This window comes from Coregonus lavaretus, assembly GCF_964263955.1.
Source record: "Coregonus lavaretus genome assembly, contig: SUPER_35_unloc_2, whole genome shotgun sequence".
Taxonomy (NCBI): Eukaryota; Metazoa; Chordata; class Actinopteri; order Salmoniformes; family Salmonidae; genus Coregonus; species Coregonus lavaretus.
Window position 1 is genome coordinate 5,162,185 of NW_028167180.1, and position 21,956 is coordinate 5,184,140.

Below are 21,956 nucleotides of genomic sequence, written 5' to 3' on the forward strand. Positions count from 1 at the left end.
CCTGCAAAATCGGCAGTGTATCAAATACTTGTTCTCCCCACTGTATTTCCATACTTTTTTGTTAGCTGCATGTGTGACAACTCCACCAGTCCTATTTATATCGTTTACAAAGATTTTACCGCTTTTAATTTTTTCTCCTAAAATATTGTTTTTTAAATCAATTAGAATATTTGAGTTTAACCATACTATTTGAATTCAACTGAAATTGCAACCAACTTTCTATGGCTTGTGTTAACAATAGCGATTATTTTGGTGATCATTTCATATTCAAATAACCGAAAGTGAGAGGTTGTAATCTGAATGAAGGGGGGGAAAAGGCCTTTCTTGAACATGGGGTGAGACATTCTTACTAATCTGCTAGAGAAGCAGTTCTGATATAAGTATTTTGGTGCCCTGGCTACCACACTTCGTACAGTGTGAAGCAAACCATGCGCAGATACTGTGTGACTGCGAAGTGTTGCATCTCGCTCATCTCAATATCTCCGGTGCTGCTCGTGGCAACGTCATTTTACTGAGTCTACCTGGATGTGTTATATGTTCTCCGCCAGATCAGATGCAGTAGGGATGACCAGGGATTTTCTCTTTTAAGGGTGTGAATTAGATCATTTTCCTGTCCTGCTAAGCATTCAAAATTCACACAGTGTATGCATATAATATATAGAATATACTGGATAAATGTAGTGGGTATATATTGGATTAGAATAATTTAGAATATATATAGGTTCAGATTTTGGTCTTCAAAACTATAGAACCAAGGACTATTTATTCTATTCAACACACAACACTACCCTTATACACTTTGGCTCTTGACTGATCTGCCAATCAGTGCAGATTCAGGGGAGGAGACATGGAGAGAAGGGATTTTTAAGCAATTGGTCTGTTTACATTTCCACAGATGACATACCAACACCATCTAGTGGTCAATTCTGTTTTTTTATTACCAGGGGCTGAACATATCGAGCGTCTCAGAGCAAGAGTGCTAACTTATGATCCGTTTAGCCTTTTAGATCACATTGAATAAGATTACGTGGACAGGGAGGACCTGATCCTAGATCAGCACTTTACTCTGAGACTCTTGATACACACATTGTGTGCCTTTATTTATCTCCAGCTGATTAAAATGGAATACAACAGATTCCAAGGGAACAATTAGTGTACATTTTATTTATTGATGTACCATATTTCTCATGAAGCCAAATAATGTTTTGTTATTTGATTGATTTTTGTATTCATAATTTGCATTATTTCACAATGAACTGTGTTCACTGCAGAAAAAAACAACATTCATAAGTGATCATAAACAATATCAACTTTCTTTGTCCAACTGAAAGTCCCTCCAGGCTCTACGGAGTTCAATCTCACATTATTATCATAATCACCATACTTGTCATTAACTAGAAAAAGGTAATCATCAACAACAACAATGCAATTATCATCATCAACAACAAGAAGAAAATCATCATCAACAACAAGAAGAAAATCATCATCAACAACAAGAAGAAAATCATCATCATCATCAACAAGAAGAAAATCCTCATATCATCAGAAATAAAATCATCATCCAGGCATATCGCTCAAGATTGACTTTGAAATTGAGGACGTTGGGGGAAATACCTTCAAAACCGGCCACGTCATTGAACAAATCACTATTAAGGTGTGATCCAATAAAAACATGTTTTAAATCTACTTAGTAATAATTTTTGATGACGTAAATTATTGAAAGTATAATCAATGTGTAATACCTCTATATGAAACAAGAAATGCATTTTTTCACAATAAAACTTGCATTAGGATGAAAACGCAAAGCGTAATATAAAAACAAAAGCCAAGCCAACAGTTTCCCACTGAACCATGCAGTCCCTTCTAATCATGAATATTTAATCAAGGCATATCAAGCCATAGGTTAGATGGTAAGATGAAACTAAATGAACAATGTCAGACTAGCTCCTTATTTACCTGTGTATTGTGTTTATTTATGGACATTATCAAGTAAAACACTGAATCTGTTGGTTAACCTGTTGGTGTTCACCTTTACTTTTCTTATTTGTAGGATTTCTGAATTTGCTTACATCTGATTAGAAAACGTTATTCCTTTTACATCAAATTCAAAGTGCTAGCTATTTCCTTATGGAACATCAGGTCTGTAAATTGCTAAGAGGTCGTATTGTTTATGAATGTATTTTATATGACTTTCTGTGATCCAGTTGTGTATTTCCAGTTCTGCACATTATTTCAAAAACCCTTGTATGGGCGACTGGCTAATTATATTTTGATTCTGTGATATATCCATGTCATGAGAGTTATTTGTAGTTGTCAAGTCTTTGAATGTCCAATTATATGTTAACATGTTGGTCAACAAGTCATAATATACAGTTGTACTCCACTTTCTTTCATGTTGAAAGACTCTTTCAAGCTCTTCATTGCATCATCAGGTGTTAATGCCTTCCAGTCCTCTGGGAGATCAGCAGGAAGTTTTGAGTCTTCTCTGTCTGTAGCGATTCTCTCATTGAGTCTGGCCATCACATACTTCCAGTAGTCTGAAGCCTTGATGCTGGAATCTCCAGTTATGATCCTGTCGTATCTGATGAATGGTGGCAATTATTGCCGTCAACAAAGAGTCCGTTATGTTGTATCGTGTTAGAGGCTTTTATTAAGACCACGAGATTACAGCATAAATGACAGGTGATATGACACCCGGAGAACGGCTCTCCCGATTGCCATGGCCGTTCTGACGTCTTCCTCGCCTAACCCCCTTATTTATAAACAATGAAACTGACCTCTTCTGACCAATCCCCAGTCTCCAAGACACTTCCGGTCTGCTGGATGTGGCGTTACACCCAAAACATTCCCTCTTGCTACTAACACAACCAACATTCCATTTCTTCATGAAAAACATTTAACAAAGGCATAATCTTCAGATACGATATTCCCCCCTTCGAGACGAAATAAACGTCTCGGAAACAAACAGAATAGGATTATGACTATTAACAATTTATCTTATTGAGTATCTTTAACATTAAACCAAACACATTCTCCTCTAGAGTGTAAATACCTTTCTATGAAATACCTGTTTATGAAGTGTGAATACATTACTATGACATATGAAGTGTGAATACATTACTATCTTTATGAAGTGTGAATACATTACTATGAAATATGAAGAAATCTCTATGGAGTGTAAGAGCGAAAAACTGTCCGGCAGCCATCTTTTCAGATATCCATCCATCAATCAAGACAGTAAAATTCTCTCACGGTCCCTCTGCCCCAGGCAACCACCGTCGGTACTCCAGATAACCTCATAACTCATGTAAATGCATTTGAAAGTATGATGCAATTAAATACACATGTAAGCCCCTGCAAACAAAATCCTATCCATAAACATCCATTGTACGGCTGGTCAACCCATCGAATCGTACAATGAATCTCTCCCTTCCTAGCCCTTCTGTCCCTAAGCATTCACGAAATAAACAAAAACATCTAGGATCCTCCCATGTATTCAATAACATCAAACATCATTCTACAAAATTAATCCCTGAGGCTATTACACAATTATGTATTACACATGTCTATATTTCATTGCAAACACTGGAATGTAGTCCACTACACTTCATCTCCCTGTAGTCTTCTCTTCCAATGGACTTGTTGATGATGGAATCAGCCACACCCTCCTTGTTTCATCTCCTCCAGTCATATTGTCCCTTCATATTGTCTTTGTTTGAGTATTTCAATCTCCACATGTTCCCCCAAATGCGTCTGGAATGAAAAGAAAAGAAACGACCAAACAGTATCTTTTGCAAAACAAACACTTTCAAATTAAACCTCAATTTCACCTAAGAATTTAAAAAAATGATATATAAATGATGTATGAATCACATAAACCTATTCCCCCCTTTGATTCATAAATCATATAAAAATCACCCCAATATTGGAAAAAAAAATCGAAAAATAATCAACTCATAAAAAAAAAAGGATATTTATCCATCAGTAATCCATCCATCTTCCTCCAGATCAGGAACAGTCAACACCGACATCTGAGTGTTGTCTCCAGGCATCATTCTCCAACCTATCTCAATATCATAGCTTTCTCAAAGATCAGTAACCAATTACAAACATCACACAGTGTTATCAAAGCTGAAACTAAAATCTGACCCATCACTGCCCCTACTGGCCTAATTGATCTTGCAACCAAATCCTCTCAGATCTCCCAAACCTTCAATGATAGGCTTGAAGCCTATGACATGTCGCCATGTCACCCTTTTAACCCTAGATTTAGCTGTGTCCGGTGCTATCCCTCTTATAATGATAAAACCTCATATGGAAGCTTCAACGTTGACATGTAACCAAATCCTGTCCATCCATAATGTAAGAATATACTTTATCACCCCAAACCCTCTAAATATCTCTAAAATTTTCCATAGCCACATTGTCAGGCACAAGCTAATCTTTGAACCATCAAAGTCCTGCTTTCCTACTACCTGATACATAAAAATTACATTATATTTGTCATCTCTAACCTTATGTTCATGCTTATCCAAAGTTATCATATAACATCACACTCTGATCTTCCCATAAACATACCCCTTACCTCATATGTTTTATTAGAACAAAACAACTTTTAGCCCTCAATGTTTCACCTGAAATGCTCCAGGGCTTGCTGTTACCTGATTTTACTTTCCATCTAACAAATGCACACAAGTTAATTCACTTACCCCAATTCCACCTACCCCTAGGCTTAAACCACTGTTCTGACAACGACATTATTTTATCTGTCAATGACTGTTGCTGATACCACAGTTATGACAAAGCATAAGACTGACCCATACCTGATAGAGGCCGCGCGACCGTCTAACATGTCTGGTGCTGGAATCCTCAACAGACATGGACCCTCAAGATTCCTCACTGATCTTACAGAATGAGTTAATCTATCTCTAATTTCCACAACAGAAGAACGAGCGGTACTGATCAGATACCTTGTCTGTCATTAAAATCAAAGACCCCATCCTGTCCTTTCATGATGAATCTATATTCTCTCTACTACTCTCTGTTCTCCTATTTTAACCCCATTCGTACTATCATTGACAGCACTCTCCATCCCTAACATAAACCCCTGAGTCCTTCTTGCTAACCCCCTTTAATTTCAGAACAGTTGTTGTCGATGCCATACTCCCTACATCGTATCATTAATCCCTTCCAAAGTTACCATTAAAGTAGTTGATTTAGTTGCTGTATCAACCCTAATTACTTCTAGTGCAAAGGTTCCCATTATCCTCGGTGTATTATCTACTGTTGGAGTGACTACTGTCCATTCAGTTCTACTCCTCCTGAACTCCCTCAATGACTGTGGAGGCTACAACAGACCTCAACTCTTCCATTATAAGCGTTACTTTATGAATTACATAGCCCTTTAACCAATAATTCTGAACCGGAACAAATTCTAATGCTTGCACTAGATAAGTACACATATTCTCCCTGACCTTTCTCTGTAACATTACGCAACATAAGTAAACAGTCACTCCTAACCCTCTTCTAAACTATACCTCCTTTTACTCCTGGTCCTGATAACAATACTTATTCTCCATATTTATCTCTCCATATGGGAGAAACGTCCCCATCCTAAACCCTAATAAGTATTTTTCCCTAACATTGGTGCTGTATTGGTTCCCTTATAATCAAATGCGATATTTTTATGACTTTAATAACTATCAATGTTGAAAGAGTTAAATTGCTTCTCCCTGTTGTTCTACTAGACTCACGTGTTGATGTCCTTAGTTACTCCTAATTTGCCCCCAGTTTTCCCCTAAGACTTTGAACTCTTTACTTGTACTTCCATCTATCACCACTAGTGTCACTTTTTCCCCAAATCTCAGTCCTATCTCTAAATCCCTGACTTTCAAACCTTTGATTATAACAAATACACCTATAATTACCTTGATCTTCCTGCTGGAAACTGTAACTATAGATACTCAATCACCCTCAAGCTTCTCTTATCAATGTCTCGGCTCCTAACAGATCTAAACTCCTACCATATCTTCCCACTAAACTTTAAAATGTCCTTCACTACTGTTCTCTCTCTCTCTCTCTCACTACTAACTTTGAAACTTAGCTTACTGTCTTAGAGTCCCTTCAACCTAGCCTACCCCTAACTTATTTTAATCTAATCTTTTCTCTCATAACATTTAAAAACCTTTTCCCCTGATTTTCACAAAATCCCTTACCACCAAATGTTTAGACTATGTGATTGGGAAAGTTCCCCACCTGCTTCTGACTCATTACACACAGACTTGGCAAACGTCTAAACACCTTTTAGCCTAGCCTGAAATCTCTTAGTGTAAGAATGTAACCCAGAATAAACAGTCACCCCTTTTAACTTTTCAGACAGATTGTCTGACAGTCGTCTAGTGTACATCTTATTGTACAATTCAATTCTCTTCCCCACACTGCAATAACAGTATCTTCTAATATTAGTACCTTAAGAGTAATTAACCGTTTTACTACCTCAAATCCCTATCCTAATTAGTTATCAATTAGTGAGATGTTTAACCTCTTTAGGCTGAACACAGATAAGTTTTTACACTATTCACCATTATTTCTCATAGTCCTCTGGTCGGTTGTTTCAACTGTTAGCTATTTTCTCTTCTTCTCTAATCGATGCTCTCAGCAATGCACCCCCCTTCCGGATCTCCTAGGTACTAACAGGTGATCTTCACTTGCTCCTTTGTCTTCCTCTGTTGTTTTCTCCCGACTCATTTTCATCACAGGTAAAGTACCAATCTGTCCACAATTATAACAGTCTCCAATTCTTGGGATCCTCTCAGCAGTTTCTCCTCTTCTGTATCTTCAGCGTCTCGAGCTGTTCCTCTAGCTCTCTTACCTCTCCCAAAGTCGTCACTTCCTCCAGGCCTGATACGCCTCGGTCTATATCTCCTATTTCTTCTTTGCCAGTCATTGTAGGATAAAATCCTCGAACATAAAGCACCTTTAATCTCCAAATCTTCATCGCTTTCTTCATCAGAACTCGAATCTCTTGTCTCCTTCGTTTCTCTCTTGCCAACTTCCTTCTGATCACAGAGTCATATCCACCCATGCATAACCTCTTCATCATCACTCATCTTCATCATCCTCGTCTTCTTTAAGTTCCATCCTCCTTACCTCCCTCTTCTCTTCCAGACATCACATTTCCTTCCTTCTGGAGTTTTGATTCATCTTCATCGTCGTTTCTGCTTGTATTCGTCTTCATCTCTGATGCCATAATCACCCTGCTGGATGATCACTGAAAGCTTCCTTCTCATAAGGTGGGTGTCTTTCTTCTGAATCCGTATGTGAGAAAGGTGTACTAACATCTGCCATTAGTCTCTCCTAACACTACCTTAGTTAAATAATTACTATTTTAGTCAATTTTCCCCTATATCAACCCTTTTAAATTCCTTTATTGTGAACTATGTTATTTTAGACTGTATAGCCTAAGGCTTCCCCCCCTCTAATTATTAATATAACCCTAAAAAACTCCAAATAAATCCTGAATAATTAAACCCAATTTTTATTCCTATATCCTATGTCACCAACTTATCCATTAGTGGTGGCTATATTACCACAACCCATCAAATGCAAGTAAATGAAGTTAGTCAACTTCAAAGCAATCCCCCAAAAACAAAGCCTCTAACCCTTCAATACTACAACTCCCATCAAACCCCAGTGATACACAGAGCATCCAAAATGCAATTTTTTAATGAAATAGTATTTGCCAAGCCTATGTAAAATTGTCATAACATCACATATCTTGTTAGGATGATTTTGTGTACTAGCCTGATCTGATCCTCTCGTCTGCCTCGTCACACCTTGTCACGTGACGCACACGTCAGCCCCTTCTCTCTCTCTCCTCTCGTTCCATGTTCCTCTCATATTTCAAAAAAACATAGAAACACACAAGATTTCAGCAGTTAATGCAATCACTGAGTATTTCCAACCATTCAATATTCGTTCGTTCTACATTATTCACTCTAAGACTAAACTCAGAACTAAATAGATCGCTCAAAAACATTTTTTATTTTAATCCGTTATTTAATTATTTAATTCAATTTATTATACTTCGCCAACATATATTTAATGTATAAATTCAATAGGTCACAAAACAAGTTTCATCTTTAACCAACCACCGTTTAAACTAGAATATTCCTGTTAAAATTTCTCCTCTGTCGGTCTATTTCACCCCTGCAGGGTAACGCCAAATGGGACCTATGACCTGTACCCACCATTTTGTTTTGTAGGCTTAGCCCAACCTCATGTCGTAGTTTTTAGCCCCGTAAAATCAACACGTGTCCTAATCTCGTGTCATAAACTCCCCCTTTCTGTAGTGTAGTGTCGCAAAATTAAACGCATGCGCACAGCCATTCAAAAATACCTTTTCCCCGTGGAAGAATGATTCTCTACTCTCTCTCCCCAAACAGAAAGAATAACAGCCCAGCTGTAACTTCCGTTTCCCCCTTATAGTCAAACAACATTTAACAGCGCTCACAAAACATATAACCTGACTTAAACACAGAGACAAATTTAAGAGACTTTAATCCATCGCAATGGAATCTCTAAGGATACGTTAGCATGCAGCACACAACACAATTAGCATTAGCATTTACCTCAGCCACTATGTAGAATGTAGCATGATTCACACTCTAGCATTAAAAACTTAGCCTTAGCAACGATGTACCACGTGGCCTGAAACAATCAAGCATTAGCCTTAGCCTCTAGCTAACTGCGGCCTACTACACAATCACACATCCTGCATTTCCTTAAAATATAAATTTCTCACTGCCTATAGTTACCAATGAAATATAACCTTATCATTGCCCATAGTTACCAATGAAATATAACCTTATCATTGCCCATAGTTACCAATGAAATATAACCTTATCATTGCCCATAGTTACCAATGAAATATAACCTTATCATTGCCCATAGTTACCAATGAAATATAAATGTCTCCTACCGTTTTCCTAAATTTGTCATTGCCACCCGTTACCAATGAAATATAAATTTATGCTCTAAATCCTCATTGCCACCCGTTACCAATGAAATATAAATTTATGCTCTAAATCCTCATTGCCACCCGTTACCAATGAAATATAACTTTATCAGACTCCAGTCGACGGCAATAACACCACCGAGGCCAGGTCATAATGGAACATCTCTCCAGTGTACACAAGTCATATCCAATCTAACAAACTCCGAAGCAGTAAGAACACACTCACCCTTTTTTGCCATGCTTCAGAGAGAGTTAGCCCGGCGATTGACTGAAACAAGGAAGAGACGCAAACCCAGCCCCACGTTGGGCGCCATTATGTCGTATCTGATGAATGGTGGCAATTATTGCCGTCAACAAAGAGTCCGTTATGTTGTATCGTGTTAGAGGCTTTTATTAAGACCACGAGATTACAGCATAAATGACAGGTGATATGACACCCGGAGAACGGCTCTCCCGATTGCCATGGCCGTTCTGACGTCTTCCTCGCCTAACCCCCTTATTTATAAACAATGAAACTGACCTCTTCTGACCAATCCCCAGTCTCCAAGACACTTCCGGTCTGCTGGATGTGGCGTTACACCCAAAACATTCCCTCTTGCTACTAACACAACCAACATTCCATTTCTTCATGAAAAACATTTAACAAAGGCATAATCTTCAGATACGATAATCCAGTCAGGGTAATATTTCTGGTAGTCCTTGTAGGGATGACCTTTCTCTCCCGTTAGAGTGTTGATGAATGTTAAATTACTGGTCACATCAGAGGAACATATGTTAATTACTAACTTATTTGTAGGTGTGAACTTTACACCATTTAGACCTTGTGGATGATGAATAGATGTAAAGTGTTTGGCATGATCCTTCCCCCCTGCTTCACAGGGTACACCGCAGAAAGGACATTGCTTGCCACAGCCAAACAGACTGGTGAACATCTTGTCCTGAGGCTTGTATGGCAGAGATTTTAGTCTCTCTTTGATATCTCTTCCCTTGTCGTACGTAGCTGCCAGTGACTGCTCCATTTCTCTCACAAACTCGATAAGGTAGTCAGAAAACTGTTTTGTGTCTGCAGTGTTCAGAATCAAGATGGAATCTAGAGCATCCTTGAGGACCAGCTTCTCTTCAAGGGCGCTGCAGATGTTCTTAATGAATGTCTTGACATCATTTAAATTGTTTATGCCAGTTGTTTCTCTGATTGCGCCAGTGATCTTCTTGACTATCTCTGCAAGATGTTTCTTCTCCAATTTCTCCAGACAGCTGTCCTTTGACAATTGTTGGACAATCTGATCAAACAGCCAGTCCTTCACAAACTTTTCATAATGCTTTATGTACCCTTTATATTTCTCATATTCTCCATCTGTCAGGAGTTGTTTCAAAATGGAGAACTGGAAGGCCGTCCGTGTGCTGTACTCCTCTGATCCTTTACCTGTCTTCATTTCATCAACCACATCAGGACCAATCATTTTGGTCACATAGTCCTGTACAGCTGGCTGTAAGAGCTTTGAGAACTCCTCAGCTTTCTTTAGGCACTGGTCTCGGTTATGAAATAAGTCTATGAACTCAGTAAGGTACTTGCTCTTAGACTGTTCCAGACAATTCCTTGGGTCATTAAGTTCAATGAAATCATAATGCATCTTCTGAAACTCTCTGGCTGCTCTGCCACAGATGTGTAGCTTCGGAGAAACCTCACATTCCTCACTGACTTTAACATTCTTGTGTTGTTGCAATGTTTCATCAATGTTGTTCAGCAGCTCTTTGATGTAAGTGTCATCGTAATCTGTTTTGTTTTCCACCTGTGTTATCAAGTCCTGACAGCGTGTTATGATGTCATCACACAACTCTTGTAGTTTCTTTCTGTAATGGTCACTATTCCTGTGCATAAATAAGCCCCCAATTTTCTTCCCTAAACCCCCAGATTCCACAGCAAATTCCTTTTTACCACAATCCACCAGATTGTTTCGAACCACCATGCTATTGACATGCCCACCCCTTGTTGATAGATTTCCTCTTAACATAAGGAAGGCATCTTGAGCCACATCTCGTTGTGGGAGTCCTTTGAGGTGTATCTCAGAAAGAGTTTTCTTCCACATGATTTCAAACTCTTTACTGAGGGCCTCATCTGATAGACCATATTTTTCCTGTCTACAATTCTGAAGCAATTCTAGTACCTTTTTCTCCATTGTACTTGCCTGAGAGCGCTTGATGTTGTTCAGTTCTGTCATTCCCTCTTTGATTTCAACAGCTCCTTGCAGTTTGTTCTTCACTGTGTTTTCTGTCTCTCGTCTCAGTGTTTTAGCACTACACACAAAGTCCTCCTTGTATTTTTCCACCAGATTGACATGGCCATCTTCTTTTTCAACGTGTTTTACTAGATTGTCTTGGATTTCCTTTTCTCCCTCTGAAAGCTTCTTAGATGCTTCTCTCATCAAGTCTTTTAGCACATCTTTTATGGACCTCTGGGGATATTGATCTGTCATGACAATATTGGACATTTTAGTTTCAGCACTCACCATCCAGGAATACATCTCCTTCTGGAAGGCCCATTCCCAACCATTGTATTCAGAGCATAATCTGGAGTATGCATCTGCAACCAAGCTGCTTCTGAAACTGAAGATTAATTTCTCAAATTTCACTGCCTCCCACAAGCTTTGTGTCCACTTCAGGAAATGTGTTAAATCATCATTTCTATGACAGGTTCTGAAATCTTTCATCAAGGTCTTCTTGAAGTCGTACACCGCCTCACTGTAGCCTGCATTGACTGGAGCCATAGGGGGAGTCCCATGCAAGAGTTCTGGAATGTACCAGCTGCTTGTGTCTGGATCATAGTCTATCACTTCAGTGAACTTGGTGATATTCTCCTTATTCTCCATTCTGGCTGCTGCCAGGGTCATTTCATTCAACTGTTCCAACAACTTATTCCTGTCCCTCATGTTGTTGTAATGATTCTGGTGCACAAAATGACATATCGGCTTCTTCCAATTAATGTCTATTTTGTGATGTCATTAGAACTTTAATAAAAACATTAAAACGAAAATATTGTAAGTTGAAGAGCTTTCATACTGTACATTTGCAAGTTTGCATCTGTTACGTTGTGTAGGAAATATCCAGGAGGAAGAGAACAGTTTTATAAAGATAGGAAGATGATTTTGGTTCTCTAACGAAATCATGGTGTTCAGAATACTTTGCTCCAGTAACTAGCCACGCCCACGGGAGCTCAGAAAGAGTGTCAGCATGATGTACAGTGGGGAAAAAAAATATTTAGTCAGCCACCAAATGTGCAAGTTCTCCCACTTAAAAAAATGAGAGAGGCCTGTAATTTTCATCATAGGTAAACGTCAACTATGACACACAAAATGAGAAAAAAAATCCAGAAAATCACATTGTAGGATTTTTAATGAATTTATTTGCAAATTATGGTGGAAAATAAGTATTTGGTCAATAACAAAAGTTTCTCAATACTTTGTTATATACCCTTTGTTGGCAATGACACAGGTCAAACGTTTTCTGTAAGTCTTCACAAGGTTTTCACACACTGTTGCTGGTATTTTGGCCCATTCCTCCATGCAGATCTCCTCTAGAGCAGTGATGTTTTGGGGCTGTCGCTGGGCAACACGAACTTTCAACTCCCTCCAAAGATTTTCTATGGGGTTGAGATCTGGAGACTGGCTAGGCCACTCCAGGACCTTGAAATGCTTCTTACGAAGCCACTCCTTCGTTGCCCGGGCGGTGTGTTTGGGATCATTGTCATGCTGAAAGACCCAGCCACATTTCATCTTCAATGCCCTTGCTGATGGAAGGAGGTTTTCACTCAAAATCTCACGATACATGGCCCCATTCATTCTTTCCTTTACACGGATCAGTCGTCCTGGTCCCTTTGCAGAAAAACAGCCCCAAAGCATGATGTTTCCACCCCCATGCTTCACAGTAGGTATGGTGTTCTTTGGATGCAACTCAGCATTCTTTGTCCTCCAAACACGACGAGTTGAGTTTTTACCAAAAAGTTATATTTTGGTTTCATCTGACCATATGACATTCTCCCAATCCTCTTCTGGATCATCCAAATGCACTCTAGCAAACTTCAGACGGGCCTGGACATGTACTGGCTTAAGCAGGGGGACACGTCTGGCACTGCAGGATTTGAGTCCCTGGCGGCGTAGTGTGTTACTGATGGTAGGCTTTGTTACTTTGGTCCCAGCTCTCTGCAGGTCATTCACTAGGTCCCCCCATGTGGTTCTGGGATTTTTGCTCACCGTTCTTGTGATCATTTTGACCCCACGGGGTGAGAACTTGCGTGGAGCCCCAGATCGAGGGAGATTATCAGTGGTCTTGTATGTCTTCCATTTCCTAATAATTGCTCCCACAGTTGATTTCTTCAAACCAAGCTGCTTACCTATTGCAGATTCAGTCTTCCCAGCCTGGTGCAGGTCTACAATTTTGTTTCTGGTGTCCTTTGACAGCTATTTGGTCTTGGCCATAGTGGAGTTTGGAGTGTGACTGTTTGAGGTTGTGGACAGGTGTCTTTTATCCTGATAACAAGTTCAAACAGGTGCCATTAATACAGGTAACGAGTGGAGGACAGAGGAGCCTCTTAAAGAAGAAGTTACAGGTCTGTGAGAGCCAGAAATCTTGCTTGTTTGTAGGTGACCAAATACTTATTTTCCACCATAATTTGCAAATAAATTCATTAAAAATCCTACAATGTGATTTTCAGGAAAAAAAATTCTCAATTTGTCTGTCATAGTTGACGTGTACCTATGATGAAAATTACAGGCCTCTCTCATCTTTTTAAGTGGGAGAACTTGCACAATTGGTGGCTGACTAAATACTTTTTTTCCCCACTGTAAATGCCCTCTTTACCAGAGATATGTTAAGAATCAACAGGTAGACTAGACGGACCTCAAGCTGCAGCTAGGTCTATATTGGTCCCGACGTGAAAACCAACACTCGGTTGAAGAAGACAAAGGAGCTTCTAACAGTCAATGCTACGGTTGAGAAAATGTTCTAAGTACTGTATCTAAGAAAGTGAATTTGAGTAGGACCATCCGGCTACTCTCTTCAAGCCATCATCAACAACACTGTTCTCATCACCCCATCAACACGGATCATCGACACGGCTGATTAGCCGTCCTCAGAAGATCACTCTTCCAGAACAGGGAGAGTGAACATCACCCTGTTAGTCCACAGACTACAGAACCAGACAACTATCATTCAGAACACGACGAGAAGACCCCATCGAGCCCTTTCCACAGAGGCCTGGGTCCAACAGAGATACACAACCTCCAACACGTAAATACATGCATTACTTCTTACCAAACGGGCGGCAGTTCGGGGCAAGGTATTAAGATTACTGTGAGCGTAGTTCCATGTGTACGGTATTAAGATTACTGTGAGCGTAGTTCCATGTGTACCCAAGTGTTCTCTCTCTCCCTCTCTCTTTAACTCGCCATATTTTGTAACCCGTGTCAAATTGTGTTAGTCCGCTAGGGACCTGTTTTCATTGTATTCAGTTTCTAATCCCTAACCTATACCGTGTACGTGCTTGTATCTTGTGTTATCATTTTAATTAGTTAGTTTAATTAATAAATCATTATATCAATTTGTGTGGTACGGAATGATCAGTAAGACCTGGGTTTGTGTGGATTTAAGGAGTCCACGACTATCAGAATGAGACTTATGAGGTAAATGATTAATAAGTGACTGTTAAATGATATAAGAGATATCTAGATATCTTTAGAGTTAATTCGGGAAACGGAAACTCGTTAAACAACTTTTCCCGTGGTGCCCCAAATTCCTAATGAGTTAATTGTTACATGATTAATTTAATCGGGTAACAATTAAACATAGTTAGTTGATTGGATAAAATAACAGTCATCACATTAATGAAAGTCACGTCACGACAGTTCTGTCTTCAGGATGTTCTGGGCTGATGGTTGTTGAAGAGGGGAGGGGCAGTTGAGTGAGCTGGGGCCTTTTACGGCCCTGCCTCTGGTAGCCTGTCAGCTTGTGACATGATGAGAGAGGGAGAGAGGGCCTACCTGGAAGATATATTGTGATATTTTGTGCTACAAACATACTTCTATTTCAAGAGGTTTTTGACCATTCATGGACCTAATCTCAAACACTCATGAAACAATTATTGTTTACACTAAAGAATGTGAATTTGGTCAAATGCTTTTTGACAAGTTATATGCATGAAAATGAAGATGTTTAAAAATGTGACATTTTGGAGAGATTTTTGGACACTATAGGGGCCGCCTAGGCCTTGTTATGGATACATGTCTGTAAAGATACATTGTTATAAGATATCTGCTCCATGTTTTGGGGCACATGTTGACAAGATGTTGAGGAATATTGACCCATCTTACGGAGTACAATGACCCTTTCAAAGAGGAGGGTGTGAGGCCCCTGTAGTTGTAAAACAGTTGTTTCAAAGACACTCCACACACGCACACTCACACATCCCAAGGCCCCAATGGCTCTTGTGTAGAGAGCGCGAGAAACAGCTTGGGAAGGCAGAGAGAGACAGAGATTTCATTAAAGGTAAATTACATTTTCTTTAAAACCTTTTTGTTTTCTTCTAAATCTTTAGTACAGAAATGTTACAATCATTAAAAGTTTACTATGCAATATTAAACTATAACACTAATGTTTTTTTACTAAACCTTTATATAGATCATACATATTATTATTGCACAATACTGAACTTTACTACACAATATATGTTTATATGTATAATTATTTTTTGTTCTAAAGACAGTTGTTTTAAACATATTTTTTCTTAGAAAATAATGCATTGAGCAGGGGCCTTGTCTGCTTGTAACCCCCACAGCTTGTCACCTGACACCACCCATGCAACCAGCCCCCACACACACACATCCAAGGGGAAGACAGAGGGAGAGAGAGATTTGTTTAATTGAAGGTAAATACAATTTTCTTTCAAACCTTTTTTATTTTCTTCTTAAACTTTAGTACAGACATTTAAACAAATTACAAATATTAAAGTTTACTATGCAATATTAAACAAACTATGACACCAATGTTTATTACTAAACCTTTATATAGATCATACATGTTATTATTACACATTACTACGCAATACATATTTTCTTTTGTTGGAAAAAACTGTTTTTAATTCCTTTCTTACTATAATCTCACTGAGCAGTACTTCAATACTATAACATACTATATACATCAAGCATACCTGAAGAGTATAAATGAAGTTACATTCCTGATGGTCACTGAGCAGTACTTCAAAACATACTGTATACATTAAGCATACCTGAAGGGTATTAAGGAAGTTACATTACTGATGGTCACTGATCATGAATTACACTTTATCCAAACTAATGTGTTAAAAGCAATGAAGTCATTGAACAAATCACTATTTGAAGGTGTGATCAATTAAAAACATTATATTTTAAGTCTACTTTGTAATTATTCTTATTTAAGTAAATTATTTAAAAACCAATAAATGTGTAATACCTGTATATGAAACAACAAATGCATATTCTCCAAATAAAACATGGCATTAAGATGAAAATGTAAAATAAGATAAACTAAATCCAAGCCAACCGTTTACTGCTACATGATGCAGTCTCTTCATAAGATGTGATTAAGGCATATCAAGCCATAGGTTAGATGGCAAATTAGATACATCTTATTATTATAATTGAAAAGAAATACTCAATGTCAGACTAACTCATTAGTTACCTGTATATTGTGTTTATTTATGGACATTATCAAGTAAAACACTCTGAATCTGTTGGTTAACCTGCTTGTATTCATGTTCACTTTTCTTGCATTTTGTATGATTTCTGAATTAGCAAAAAACTATTTGCTTACATCAACATCATGATTACATTTGTTTATTACTTGATAATAATAATGTATTAATTTCCCATAAACTCAAAGTGTTAGCCGTTTCATTACGGAACATCAGATCAGTAAATTGCCAGTATTTCACATAATTTATCAATGTATCTGAAAATATGACTTGCCGTACTACAGTTGTTCTTTTCAGAATTGCATTGGGTATTGACAGATCTGTACATTATTTCACATATTTTGATTGTGTGATATATCCATGTCATGAGAGTTAATTCTGGTTGTCAAGTCTGACATCTTTGAATGGTTGTCATGTCGACAACTAAAGACTTCTTATAGCTAGTTTAATACTAGTCTTTCATGTTGAATGAGCCCTTCAAGCTCTTCATTGCATCATCAGGTGTTAATGCCTTCCAGTCCTCTGGGATATCAGCAGGGAGTGCATCTGTGTCTGTAGCAATTCTCTCATTGAATGTGGCCATCACATACTTCCAGTAGTCTGACGCCTCAACGCTGGAATCTCCAGTTATGATCCAGTGAGGGTAATATGTCTGGTAGTCCTTGTAGGGATAAGATTCTTTTGCTGTTGAGGATATGTAAAATGAACCGCCACTTATCACAAGAGATGAACATATGTCAATAACTAGCACCTTTGTCACTCTACTGCTCAAACCAGTGACTCCGTGTGGACGGTGAATGGAGGTAAAGTGTTTGGTATGCTCCTTCCCCCCTGCTTCACAGGGTGCATGGCAGAAGGGACATACCTCCCCACAGCCAAACACACTGGTGAACATCTCCTCCTGAGGCTTGAATGGCAGAGATCTGAGTCTCTTTTTAATGTCTCCTCTCTTATCGTACTCAGTTGCCAGTGACTGCTCCATTTTTCCCACAAACGCTGTGAGGTAGTCAGCAAACTGTGCTGTGTTAGTAAAGTAGTTCAGAGTCATGATGGAATCCAGAGCATCCTTGGGGAAGACAAGCTTCTCACCAAGTGCACAGCAGATGTTCTGAATGAACGTCTTGATATATTTTACAGTGCTAGTTGTGTTTCTGATGTTTGAAATTGTATCAGTGATTATCTTGACTATCTCTAAAAGATGTTTATTCTCCAATTTCTCCAGACAGCTGTCCTTTGAGAGTTGTTGGACAATCTGGTCAAACAGCCAGTCCATCACAAACCTTTCATAATGCTTGATGTATTCTCTGTATTTCTCATATTTCCCAACCATTAGGAGCTGTTCTAAAATGGTGAACTGGAAACGCATCCGTGTGCTGTAAGTCTCTGACCCTTTACCTGTCTTGATTTCATCAACTACATCAGGACCAATCATTTTGGTCACATAGTCCTGTACAGCTGGCTGCAAACAGAGCTTTGTGAACTCCTCAGCTTTCTTTAGGCACTTGTCTCGGTCATGAAACAAGTCTCTGAACTCAGTAAGGTACTTGTTCTTAGAATTTTCCAGACATTTCCTTGGGTCATTGACTTCAATGAAATCATCATGCATCTTCTGAAACTCTCTGGCTGCTCTGCCACAGATGTGTTGTTTGAGAGAAACCTCACATTCCTCACTGGCTTTAACTTGTGTGTGTTGCAATGTTTTGTCAATTATTCTAAGCAGTTCTTTGATGTGAGTGTCATGGTAATCTGTTTTGCTTTTCACCCTCTGGGTTATAAACTCCTGACACTGTTTTATGATGTCATCACAGAGGTCTTGTAGTTTATTCCTGCGATGGTCGGGTTCCCAGTGCTTTAGATAGTATTTAGTCTGCCGCCACCAACTCTCTGATTCCAAAACAAAGGCTCTTCTCCCACAATCCACCAGACTGTTTTCAACCAACATCTTGTTGGCATGACTCCCCCTCATTAATAGATTATTACGTAACATGAGGAAGGCATCTTGAGCCACATCTCTTCTTGGGAGTCCTTTGAAGTGAATCTCAGACAGAGTGTTCCTCCACATGTTTTCGAACTCTTCACTGAGGGCCTCATCTGTTAGACCAGATTTGTTCTGTCTACAGTTCTGCAGCAGAGTCAGAACCTTCTTTTCCATTGTACTTGTCTGAGAGCTCTTGATGTTGTTCAGTTCTGTCATTCCCTCTTTGATTTCAACAATTCCTTGCAGTTTGTTCTTCACTGTGTTTTCTGTCTCTCGTCTCAATGTTTTAGCACTAGACACAAAGTCCTCCTTGTATTTTACTAGATTGTCTTGGATTTCCTTTTCTCCCTCTGCAAGCTTCTCAGATGCTTCTCTCATCAAGTCTTTTTGCACATCTTTTATGGACCTCTGGGGATTTTGATCTGTCATGCCAATATTGGATATTTTAGTTTCAGCACCCACCATCCATGTATACATCTCCCTCTGGAAGGCCCATTCCCAACCATTGTACTCCGAGCATAATCTGGAGTATGCATGTGCAACCAAGCTGTTTCTGAAACTAAAGATAAATTTCTCAAATTTCACTGCCTCCCACAAGCTTTGTGTCCACTTCAAGAAATGTGTCAAGTCATCATTTCTCTGGCATTTTCTGAAATCTTCCATCAAGGTGTTCTTGAAGCAGTACACCGCCTCACTGTAGCCTGCATTGACTGGAGCCATAGGGGGAGTCCCATGCCAGAGTCCTGGGATGTAGCAGCTACTTGTGTCTGGATCATAGTCCATCACGTCAGTGAACTTGGTGATATTCTCCTTCTTCTCCATTCTGGCTGCTGCCAGGGTCATTTCATTCAACTGTTCCAACAACTTCTTCCTGTCCCTCATGTTGTTGTCATGAGCAGACATGTCTGATACATTCTGGTGCACAAAATGACATACTGGCTTCTTCCCCACTTCCTTCATCCTAATAAAAGCATGAACAACAATCTGTAGAATGTCTTTCATCTCTGTGGAGTTCTCCATGGCGATGTTGATAATCGTAACATCACTGAGTCCTATCACCAGTGTGGCCAGTTCATTGTCATGTTCATGGCAATCATCTAGTTGAGCCAGCTCTGGTGATTTCAACCCCTCTGTGTCAATGATCATGATGAAGTCATATTTCAGCTCCTCCTTGAGTTCTTTGTTGACTTTAATCAGTAGCATGAAAGCCCCTCTGGTGCATCTTCCACTGCTGACAGCAAACTGGACCCCAAACATGGTGTTGAGGAGAGTGGACTTCCCAGTGCTTTGGACCCCTAAAACTGAGACAACCAGGATCTTGCTGTTAGAGTCCACAATAGTATGAAGCTGAGTCAGTACAGCTGATATCCATTTTAGAGGGATATTTGATGCATCTCCATCCACAAGCTCAATGGGGAAACCATCCAACAGCATCTGAGCACACAATCCAGGGAGATGCTCCATCTGTCTCCTTTGAGGGCTGTCTTCAGGGAGGGAGCAGGAGGCTTCAAACAGCTGGCCCAACTCACGAAGGAAGTGTTCAAGTCCCAGGGAACAGTCAGATATTTGCCTATCCAAATCTGCAATGTCTTTTTTATCTGCAGATTCTTTTCCCTGAAGCATTTTATACTTTTCTCGTAAACCAGACAGATTCTGCCGTGACAGATTGTCCAAATATATCCGCATCCATTTGAGGAAATAGAGTCGCTCCACTTCTGAACTTGACATGCCGATTATGAAATGTGTCATTGCATCTGTCATATGAAAGCTTTGTTGCTGCTCTCTCAGTTCTATTTCCCTTTTCTTCAGAGAGTTCTTGTAGTGTTCAATTTCTTGTTTGCCTGCATTTCTCAGTCTACATCTCTCCTTCTCCAACTGGGAAAGCTCTTTCCAGGCTTGCCCTTGTAAGGGTAGTTGCTTGTCTTTGAATTGTACTGTGTCTTTTATGTTGCTGGTGATTTGATCTGCCATCTTCCTGGCACTCTGACACTCTTTACGGTCTTCATCAACCAGAATCCCACTCTGACGAGCAATACCAGAAATTTTTTCAATTGTCAATTTGTTTTGCCGTTTTTCAATGATGTCACCCACAGATGACTGCAGGGTTTTGACAAATGCTGCTTCATTCCGCCCCTTCTTTTCTATTACATGTGTTACTTTGTCTCCTGTGAATGTGTTTCTCTGAGAGTTAACAACCAGAAATAACTCTGTGTTTATGTCTTTCAGAACCTCAGAACCTGCCTCTAATTCATCACTAAACATGTAAATTGCTGCTGATGTTTGACACAGAAAGGAAAACTGTGTCTTAAAGGACCTGATGTCTCCTCTGAGATTAGCAAAAGCCACAGGCTTAGTGAACATGTCTATGTTTCTTTTCCCACATGGGAGGTACCAGCTGATTTCAACTAGGCCATTTGAAATCTTACGAAGCACATCACCACAGTCCATATCACGATGGACAAATGTGTCAGGATTACTTAGCAGTTTGTTCAACATATCAGACTTGGACAAGCTGCTCTCTCCAAGCCTAACAAAGGACACCATTGGGATATCAGAGAGTACAATTCTCTCCTCTATGAAGGACTTTGTGTCTACTTGTGAAGAGGGTCTAAACTTCTTCACTATGTCCCTCAGGGCCCACAGCATCAAAGTGCTTTGTTTTGTGTCACAGTTTGGCAGCAGGAGAGGAACAGCAAACTGACACATGGACATTTTCTGGACCATCTCCTGCTGCAGGAAACCATCTGAACACAGAAACAGGGCAGTTATCAGGTCCAGTGGATTAACTACATTGCTGGTATCAGAGTCAGTGTCCTGGTTGCCTGCTCCATAATATGGAACTTCCTGGTCAGTGGGCATACATTTTACACTCCTAGCGTTCACATTTGACATCATTAATTTCTTAAGGAAGGCCCCTGGAAGTGACTGCATAGTGGTAAGTGGTTCATCGGATGTAGTATTATCATTTATCTCAAGGACAGTACTTAACGTCAGCTTGTTTTCATAATGATCTTCTAGTCCAGTCTTTGACAACAGCTCCATGAGACAGGGTTCTGTAAATAGAAAGGAAGATCAGGAAATAGGAAATATCCAGGGAATTCACCATCATATATTTCTCATCAGGGAAGATACTGGACCTTTACATCCCATGCTGACACATGCTTTATGATTAGTTCATAGAGTCATTTTGATAACTACCCACTGGGCCACCACATCATTTCAACGTGGATAATTGGGTAGTA

At 39.4% G+C, this 21,956-nt stretch overlaps 2 protein-coding genes across 2 annotated transcripts in view; both read right to left on the reverse strand.

The window, feature by feature from the left end:
* On the reverse strand, positions 1-17,151 carry LOC311110236 (interferon-induced very large GTPase 1-like; the record flags this gene model as incomplete). The annotated part of the gene is made up of 3 exons (XM_084188773.1): positions 1-2,565; positions 9,682-11,999; positions 17,133-17,151. 3 exons carry the CDS (start codon positions 17,149-17,151, stop codon positions 2,353-2,355), a joined length of 2,550 nt encoding a protein of 849 aa, XP_084044899.1. The 3' UTR covers positions 1-2,352.
* Positions 15,964-21,956, reverse strand: part of LOC311110109 (interferon-induced very large GTPase 1-like) — a 27,216-nt gene continuing 21,223 nt past the window's right edge. The window contains exon 7 of the mRNA XM_084188680.1: positions 15,964-21,767. Coding sequence (XP_084044806.1) covers positions 17,188-21,767 — 4,580 coding nt within the window. The 3' untranslated portion in view covers positions 15,964-17,187. The remainder of the gene's footprint in view (positions 21,768-21,956) is intronic.